The sequence below is a fragment of the Meleagris gallopavo genome, chromosome 8 (genome assembly GCF_905368555.1).
Source record: "Meleagris gallopavo chromosome 8, MGAL_WU_HG_1.1, whole genome shotgun sequence".
Taxonomy (NCBI): Eukaryota; Metazoa; Chordata; class Aves; order Galliformes; family Phasianidae; genus Meleagris; species Meleagris gallopavo.
In genome coordinates, this window is record NC_139411.1 from 2,167,975 (window position 1) to 2,178,131 (window position 10,157).

At 41.5% G+C, this 10,157-nt stretch overlaps 1 protein-coding gene across 4 annotated transcripts in view; it reads right to left on the bottom strand.

Annotated features, from left to right (window-relative positions):
- Positions 1-5,926, bottom strand: part of LOC100538632 (uncharacterized) — a 32,880-nt gene extending 26,954 nt beyond the window's left edge. The window contains exons 1-2 of one of the 4 annotated variants that reach the window (XM_010714131.4): positions 5,580-5,926; positions 2,120-2,146 (exon numbers count right to left, since the gene is read on the bottom strand). In XM_010714131.4, the coding sequence (XP_010712433.2) occupies positions 2,120-2,146; positions 5,580-5,911 (359 nt within the window). In that variant the 5' untranslated portion in view covers positions 5,912-5,926. Of the gene's footprint in view, positions 1-2,119; positions 2,147-5,389 lie in introns of all 4 variants that reach the window. The other 3 variants (XM_010714129.4, XM_003207790.5, XM_010714130.4) reach the window with 3 other exon arrangements.
- Between the last annotated feature and the right edge of the window lie 4,231 nt (positions 5,927-10,157).

A 10,157-nucleotide genomic window follows, 5' to 3' on the forward strand; every position in this document is an offset into this window, starting at 1 on the left:
TCATTCATCAGCAGAGTGGGTCAAATGCTATCCTAATTCTAGAGCAGCAATGTGCATTGTGATAAGTTCATAAAAGAACTTTAAACATATTTAGAAACAGCTGCTTTTTGAGCAATTGCCCCACATTTAATGGTACATTTTCTGTGTGGTCCCATAAGCTATGTCTGAAGCTCTGCTTCCTATTACACCTCCAGTTGTCCCATTGAAGAATACACATAACAATATGAGCAGCTTAAAGGGGTTCTTTTTATTGAGAACTATTGTTGATAAGTGGATGGTTGGACTGGATGATCTTGTAGGTCTTTTCCAACCTTGGCGTTTCCGTGATTCTGGTTCTGTAGTATTTGACTCAAGTACTATACTAGTGGCATCAGTCATTCTTAAATCTTCTCTTTCCAAAATGTCTCAATGCTTATTTTCTAAAACATACAAATAGATAACTTATACAACTGTAATTTATGTTGACATTTACAACCTTGTCCCAAGAGATATCTTAAAGCTGATATATCCAAAGAGCAGACATTCTGTTTTCAAATTAAATAGTATATCAAGTAGATCTATTCTACACTTTGCTGCTCATTTCTTCTTGTTTGGGGTTTAAAGAGTTGGAACATTTAGTAAGAATGTTTGAGTTGCAGTGTTAGGCCTCGTGCACGTTAGTGAGCTTAATGCAGACACGAGAATCAGATCAAACTGGCTCATTGTGAACTTGTCATGGCACAGCCCCCAGATCTGGAAACCAAATGGAACTATTGCATAAATAACAATTGTTGTGATGTAAGGGACCGCACCTCTGCTAGGAGCTCATCTCTGCCATCCGCAACACCCCCAAAGAAGTAAAACCCTTTTCTACACAGCAGATTGCCACTCCAAAAAGAAGAGAACATATTTATCTTATCTACAATTCTCTAATCATGTTATCTAAAGTGTTTAGCAACCATTAGCAATGAATGGTATGATACTGGGTTGAAGCATAGAGTGAAATACAAATAAAATATAACTTGAGCAAAAAATTATGATTTTTTTCTAGGTGATTTTTTTTACTGACTGGAATTTGAAATAGAAATTCTCACTCTCACTTTCTCCCAGTGCCTGCTGCAATGAACTACAAAAAGTCTATTAAAAAGCCAAAAGTCCATTGATAAACCAGGGTTCTGCTAGAAAGTACACATTACAGGGTAACATCCCCCCATTCTAGCGCCATCAAATGTTTTCCTATCAGTCAGTATTAAAAAAAAAACAAACACTAATTTCTGGCCCTACTCTGAGATTTCCCTATTTTTATTTGGCAGAATAAAGGAGGATTTTGCAGCAGAGCCAAGGCCGCTAATGAAGACAATATCTTATAACCATTAAAAAAAGTCAAATGTTAAAAATGTATAATCTTTTCAAACTTGAGATAGTTTAAAGCACATCTGAAACATTAACATCTCAGTACATCATATGGAAACAATCATCTGTTTGCCTCTGAAAGGTCAGCAGCCTCGTTAACAAAGGAACTTCATCATCCTATTTTATACACTGTTTTCTTTGATTAATATTTTTTTCTCCTTCTATGTCTATATTTTTCAGTTACATTGGTGAATGACATTTCCCCCATTGAGCCCATCTGGGTGAACACATGTGCTTTCAAACCTACAAGGGAAGCAGCTGTTTTAGTTACGACAATTGATCACAAACAAGCAACTAATAGCCCTGTTGGGTTAGATATATCTATCTCCTCCAACACAGCCCACGAGCTTTGCACAAGCCAACTCAGTATTCATTTCCTTCACAAGAGCAGCCAGCGCCAGCAGTGAGACATGCAAACACCAACCCATGCCTTCCCATGCACAGCCAGAACACAGCTCCTTGTCCAGTGGTCATGCCCAACAGATGAAAGCAGAGCAAATGTAAATACAAACCCTGGCGCTAGAAAACATTGCTCCTTTCAAATGAATTGCTTTTCCTTTTTTGGAGTTTGTTTAGGAAAGTTTTCACGAGAAAGTCTGTTTATCTCCAGCATAAAGCAAATTTCAGCTGGAAAGTTTTGTGACATGGTTATAGAACATGCCATTTTACCTTTAAAGTGATTAGTAAAAGTAAACACGGAAAAAAAGCCAACAATTTATAAACCTACTTTTTCAGGAACAGCTGCTCAGCATAACTGCAAAAAATAAAAGAGAAGATCCATATGCAGACATTCCACAAATCATTAAGGGACTGGAAGAATTATCACATTTATCAGCAGACAGCTTTAAATAGCTTAGTCTCAAAGCCAATACAAAGACAGCCTGTGCTGAAATGTTCTCCTACAATGATAAAACACAACGACCCAGAATGGAGCTCTGTTTCTAGGCTGCTGTCTTGAATACGCTGATATTATCTCATCAAGTCACACAGCACTAGGAAAAACAAGCTTGGAAAAACAGTAATATTCATAAAACAATGAATTATTAAAAGCAATAAAAATAATGTTTGGAAGATATATGGAGGTTGGTCTAACCGTGACAGTTACACACATTGTTCAAGAAGCTGTCTGTGGCCCAGGAAGACCGTAAACACTTGTCTGGCAGACTCCACAAGAGAAAATGAGAGAAAGTGCCATTTTTGAGCATCTTATTCTTGTCTCCAGACTATCATTATGGTCAGCATTACAGAGAATATACAGCCAGATGGCCCCTTGCTTGGACCCAGTGGTCAGCATTTTGATATCTGACACACCTACAGCAGCGTTGGCATGTTTAGCAACATGTGTCACGACAGTGCATTTTTAGGCAGAAAAGAACATCCTCACTGAAAACTCAGTGATTTCCACAGCAGTTTTTGCCACCTGCATTCACGATACAGACTCACCGTGAGGAGGTGCTGACAGCACAACAGAAGCTCCATGTTGTATTTTAGCATCCTTAAAGCTCTATGCCATGAGAAGAATTTCCAGCTCCAGTACGTCAGTCTGACTGATCAGCAGCACAGTGCAAAGTGGCTGGTGCTAAGCCTGAGTGCCACATCAAACCATCCCACTGAATCGGGATAGGTCTGCAACCCAACATAGCAGCACATGCAGACAGACATGCATGTATGTATGTGTAACTATACATGGATTTCTTTTTTATTTCATTCTTTTTAATGCTATTTTGGGGAACAGGTTTCCCCTGTGTTCATATCTATACATTACCATCATCTTCACACTCCACACTCCCCCACCTCTTTCTCCTCTGCCTCAGACTTCCACACCCCTCTGAAACACTCCTGATTTATTGCCATCCCTTTCTTCAGTTCCTCTTAAACCTTCCTGTTCCATCTCAACTCATTTTGGCAATATAATCCCTGTGAGCTCTCCTGCTTTTACAAAATCTGACACTCCCAGTACATTTGTTTGCTTGTCTGTGAGTTTTTTGTTTTTCCCCAAACACAACCAAATGCTGCAATAGCAGCTGTTCTTAAGTCACAGAAACATAGAAACATAGAACAGCCTGGGTTGAAAAGGACCTCAAAGATGAGCTAGTTTCAACCCCCCTGCAGGAGCCTACTCAAGTTGGTCTTGATGAAAGAGAAAAGATGGAAGAATAAAAAATTGCTTCAGATAGCCAGATGTCATACAAAGGTTACCAAATCACGCAGAACTCACTAATATCCTTCCCTAAACAGAAATACAAAATCAGTGAAAAGGAGCTCACCTTTCATGACAGAAAGTGGGGCATAGACAGACAGACTCAGACATAAGACTCCCGCAGGAAATTCATAGTAGGGCTACTTATTAGAGTGTCTTAAAGATGAGGAGATCATGGCTTAGCTCCTAGCCTGCATGACACAAATGCTAGAGGATGTATGCACATGTGGCCATCCACCACAGACAGGTACAAAACAACCAAGCCTTGAAACTGAGCCCACAGCAGGCACTGATAACTCCACTTGCCCTGTGCAGCAGTTTGACAAAATTATGTGGTTTTATAATGAGTCCAAAGAAAGCTGACACTCATGCTAGGAATAACCAGGCCTCGTTATTACTGTTGAAAAAATGTACCTTCAGTTTCTGCAATTCAAAGAAACTGCAGCTGGAGCCCAGCAATGGCTGCATTCATTGATGAATTCATCCCCATTCTTCTGTATTCATTACTATAATGTCTTTGCTTGTTACTGGCACTAGCAAGTAAGTACCAGCTGCAAAAAAGATAACGTGAGAAAAAGTAACCTGAAAGCTAGAGGAACTCAGAAGGTCACCCTTCCTGGTTACCTCCGCTCCAACACCTCTCAAGTGTCCCTCGTACAGACCCTTCTGAGCGCCTTGCACAGAACTCTCAAATTGTGAAGGTCAGATAGTCAGCATGGAACCCTGCACGCAGCTTTACAGTTAAAACTCTTGCAGAAGTTGACTCTTCCTCTTGAAGCTAAATCTACTCTGAATTCAGATGTTCTCTTGTGATTAACGCATTTTATAATTCACCCGTACTACAGAATGGATGACATAAACGTAATGAGAGAAAAATAACAGTTCTGCGATTAAGTGACTGGTTGAAGATTCTCAGTTCACTGCAGATGTGCTGTGTGACTTTGGGCAAGCCATTCTTCTTGTGTGAGAGTGGGAACTTCTCATCTCTTTTGGTGTCTTTTCTCTCAAACTGTCTGTTCTATAGGGGCTTACGTTCATTGGAAAAATATGCTTTTAACATTACTAACTTACGCAACAATTTGTAGAAAGTGGGACATTATCACAGAAATCACAGAATGGCCAGGGTTGGAAGGGACCTCAAGGATCATGAATCTCCAACCCCCCCGCCACATGCAGGGCACCCAACCTCCCCATTTAATACCAGCCCAGGCTGCCCAGGGCCCCATCCAACCTGGCCTTTTGAACATCTCCAGGGATGGACGGGGCATCCACAGCCTCTCTGGGCAGCTGTTCCATTGCCCCTTTTTATCCAAAATCTGGGAACATCACATCTTGCTAGCAGTGTCTAGATAATAAAGCAGGGGGGAGAAAACTAGGGAAAAGGTTAAGAATGAGTTTGTGCCAACACGGCTGTGTCACAGAGGTGCAGCCCCATGGTCAGTGCCATGTAGTGGCTCTGGACACTTCCTAAATTCCCCCCTTGTCTGAACACAGCAATACAACAGATTGTAAGCACCGGAACAAAGGTAGGCACATAATGTCTATCACAGCAGAATGCTATATGAGCTGTTCCCAAGGTAAATTTTGGGCAATCAATAGGCCTGCCTAAGATTTTCCTAATACATGCTCACAGAGAAGTGATAGATCTGAGCATCAGCTTCAAGTACTCACAGCTCCACTGCTTCCAGTGGATGACTCCAGGAGCACCTCACAGCCACAGTACCCCGGGAGACATTGGAAAATTACCAACCATCTTTTTTTTTTTTTCTTTTAAGGAAGAAAAATAGAAATCATTACCTATACAGCACAGCAACTAAATAAACAACGAGGCGAAGCAAAACTCCAACTATGACAGAGTAAGGAGGCAGGAGGGGTCCAGGGGAGGTCATGTCCACAAGTCTGGCCCTGGGTGACCCGAAGGGCTGACCAAGGCCCCCGCAGGAAAAAAGGAGCTCTAGTTCTAAGTCAGACAGCAATACTCTCCAACCTTTGCCAGAAAGGATCGTAGTCTTCATCTTCCCTGTAGCGGTCCCTGGGAGTTCTGTTTTTTAACACCCTGGAGTAGATCAACTGTGCTGCAAAATTCATGGTAATTCCGGGTGCAAAGCACAGCAGGAGGGACACACTTGCCTGCGGGCACTGCCAGCCCTGCACTGCCTGGGTGGGAAGAGTGGGCGACTTGTTGGGAGCAGCAATCCGGTGGGAATGGGGGAGGGGAAGTGACTTTGAGAGACGGTTGCTGCTATTTAAAGAGATTATTTCAGAGGCCAACCTGTCCTTGTCAATTTGAGTCAGGGCCTGGATTATGCTGGGTGACATTCTGTTAGCAGGACACTTGAAGCTTTACTTACTTACCGCTGAGCTGCAGAGCATGATCTGGGCTTACTGCAGGGCCCACGATTTAATAACATGCATTAGGGTCGACACAAGTAGCAAGAAAGGCCCAGCTTCTTCTTATGGTGTTTGAGTCACGTGCGGAGACCCTTCAGGGCAGCACCAGGGGACACAGGCTTTTGTGACTGAGGAAAGAGGAGACTGGCCACTTCCTTTGGGTCTTCATTTGGGCCAGCTCATGCGGATGGACAGAAAGGAAAAGATCATCTGGAGTCAAGACTTTTTGACAACAAATCTATTCTTCATTATCCTATGGGGATGTTACCAAAGGTGGTGAGGGATTTCCGAACGTGAGATGGCTGTGTAGTGGGATGGGGATGGGAGTCCTTCTGCAGTTCTCCTCCTCTGGAACACAGCCCCTTGTGCGCATGCTGCTTGGGGACTGGCCAGGCATCGTTTTTCAGGTGTTCGGGTCTGTCGGTACCCTCTCTGCTTTCTTCTTATAGCATACAAAACTTTAATGTCTAAGATAAAGAGCTAGCATATTGTAATCTAACCCAAGCTGTGACCTAACCCCCTCCACAGAATACTCTGACAAGTATAATGAACTGCTTTACAGGGAAGAGCCATTATAAATGATTTACTAGTCTTCTAGGAGCTCTAGGAAGCCATGTTGATGGAGCCTTCCCTACATAGCTATGGCAGACAGGTCCATACTCTTTGGACTGCAATACAGAAAAAGCTCTAGATTCACAGAGTCTCTCATCTTCAAAGCTTTTGCCCTTTGCTTTCCAGTGGTGGATGTGCTATCTGTTGATCTGCTTGTGGTGCACATGGCATAACCCTGCAGTGTGCTGCTGCCAGAGGCGAGGAGACAAAAGGGCAGTCAGCTCTAAGACTCAAGTTTGGGATGGCTTCACTGGTGTCTTGAAGCAAAGAGAGAAGGTGGGTGGTTACTCAAAACAGATCTGAAGCGAAAAGGTGGAGAGGAAAGAGAACATATAATAGTATAAACTGCAATACCTAGTTTTAAGATGGCTGAGAGTCCTGACTGATGTATTAGAAGATCTTCCTACCAGCAAACTATAAAGATGAAACACAGATTTTGACAAAGCAGTGTAGGGAGACACTAAAGATCTGTATTCATGTGATAGAGAAACATTAACATCAGAAGCTCCACAGTACGGCCCTCCCTAGCATTTACAGCTGCAAGGAGGCATCTTCTTCTGCCCTTTTCCCTCTTGCCAAGTAATACACTTGCAGGTGGGTACATGTTACCTTCATCATGTCCTGCTTAAGGCAAGCCCATACCCATGTCACAGAAGTGCATTACATATCTTTACATACTTCCCCTCCTGCTCTTGCACAGGTGAGGAACACAACATCTTGCATAAAAACAAAAAATGGGTCAAGTCCAACATTGTATGTTAGTGATTAGAACTTCTTCAAGGAAAACACAAGAGAGTTGCTATCCCACATACATACTGCTCAAGTATTTTTGCTGGAGCATGATGAACACAAAATGCACACGAACAAAACTTACCAGAAAACCTGAACAGAGGATTATTTTACCATTTTTAACAACTGGAAGAATGAAGTCAGAAAGAGCAATGTATCACATTTATAGAGTCAGAGTCAGAAGTAATAAACAAACCCGTACACTAACTAATCCTTGAGACTACACAAATTCATCTCCCTACCAAATGAGGCCCAGATCTGTGATTGGCACTTGCAAACCAAGCAAGAATGGTAAAGGTACTTTAAGGACAATCTGGTCAATCAATTGGGGAAACAACGCACCAAGGATTTTTCAGGATAGAAGTACATGAAGCACCGAATCTGCGTCCTTCAAAAATACTACCAAACAAGCAGCTCATCGGGGGAAAAGGGTACATGGAAACTTGTGCTGTGGATTTAGGCCCACGTCAAACATCCTCTCAAAATCCTTACCTAAGCATAGAAATGCTGACTGTGCATTGCAGTAATTGCTGTAAGTTAACTATGACCATTTTCTGAGCTGCTTATTCCCTTAATGAGAGATAAACGGTTAAATACACTATTATTAGATGCGTCTTCTTCTCATTCTTGCCTGTCAAACTTCATTGTCCTTACAAGATCCTTAAGCTTTGTCTGCCACTTTATGTGCTTACCTTCATTATCTTTGTGCACAGAGATGATAGCTGTAGATACCGGTCTCACTTTCCCTTTCTCAAACAGCTGGGTTTTGTCACCCCAACAGACACTGCATTCTGAGCATCTCTGTGCTTTCTCTAAGCAGGACGCTTCTTTTTGTTATTTAAAAACTTTCAATACCTCAACAGCCTTTATCTAGAAACTTAATCTGGTTTTCTTCTTTCTAATATATCTCACTAGGAAATTCCTACTTATTTAATTTGTCTATACCAATGCAGTTATTATCACGTTTCAGCCATCTGCTGCTGCCTGAAGCCCAGACCTCTCCAGCAGAAGGCAATACCTCTGTCACTGACATTATTCAGGAGCACAGTCTCACATCAGAACACCAATGGTTCAGTATGCCTTGGAATCGACACTAAAGACCACCCAAATCAGATTTACTGTTTAACCTTGCCATTTTTTTTTCCTGTTTATTAAAAACTTAAGTTACATTAAAATGTAAAATTTCATTCATTTGTATCAAAGAAAACGTTTTTTAATTAAACTTTTCTTGGCAGTGGCCAAGATCTTAAATCCTAAGATTTATAAAATGAAAAACAATCCCTGAATCTTCATAATAAGTTCTTTTGGACTTCCCTAAAGAACCCCAGTCTTTGATCAAACGAAGTATGAATTATCCTCAGCTGTAACACCACTACCTCCTGGGTGAAGGCAGTAGCATGGAGGATGGTTTCTTTCCACTGTACTGCTGAGCACTGCGCACAACACAAGTGAAATATTTGGTTACTTCTTCGAAAATTGCTGTAGAAATAATTTTTCATAAAGCTGTTCACAGAGAGAAACATCTGTCTGTCTACATCTTAATATTCTTTAGGTCTTTTTAGACAGGATTTGATCTTAACTTCTAAAGCACCAGCAAATAGCGAAAGGCAAACACTCAGTAAAGAATTGTAAGCAGAAATCAAGCAAAAGACAAACCTCAGGTGTTAATGTATTGTTGGAAAGGAGATACCTAATTCTCGAGACTAATTTCTACCGAATTTTGAAGATTCTCGTCCATAGCTCTCTGCACCCTGATGGGCTGAAATTTGCCCTCGTATATATATAAGCAGATTCAGTATTTGATTTTTCTTTTTGTTTGTTTCTTTAACAGAAAGCAAAAAATCTACATCTAATTTTATGGTAAGAGGGGAAGAAAAGTAGGTTGTCCAGGATAGAGAGTTTACTAATTTTGTGCTCCTGTATCAAGACAGTTACAAATACAGCTGAAGGGCAATGTTTCTGCAAAGTTCACAAACACATGTCTAGAGGCATGCGTAGCAAAGAATCACCTCAAGTACAGATTTTACACTTTTTGATTCAAAGCTTAAGAGATGTGAACCAAAGCAATCGATGGTTCAGCAGCAGTTACAAAAATGTAATGATGGACTTCACAACTCCTTCTTGACTTCATTGCCTTTTCAGACTACAGCCGTCAGGGGAGCTTTACAGCTGATACGGTAGATGCTAACAGTGAAAGTCATGGCAATAGGATGTCACACAGCCTCCTTCCCACTGCCACCAAGAGCATTCAGTCACTGGGAGGGAATTCTACCCTTTATGTGCCATGCTGATTAATACATCTACATCACAAAGCACACTGATCACAGTGTATCATGATATGGCTTTGAACTAGTTGGTCAAGGCATTATATCCACTTAGTGATTTCCAGGAAGGTGCTATACCCCCATAGCGATTTCCCTGATCTATTTATCCATAAATATCTTCTTCTGAGTGTCTCTGGATCAATTACCTGCATGCGGCTGTTGCCCATTGCACTTAAACATCCAGAATGACCTTGTTTCATTTTGGTTTTGCACTTCACTGGCAAAAGTCGCCCCCGTCATATCATCTTTTAATATCTAATCCTGCTAACCTTTGATACATAACCTTAGTCTTAACTCAGTTTGAAAAACACAAATGCCTCTTAGCTTCCGGAACAAAGTGGTTTACTTTCATTCTATTTGTTCATCTCAAATAGGATCAAGATGATCACTACCTGCAGACTGAAACACATGGAAAATGGGCAGATGTCTACGGAATGGCCCAGTAACTG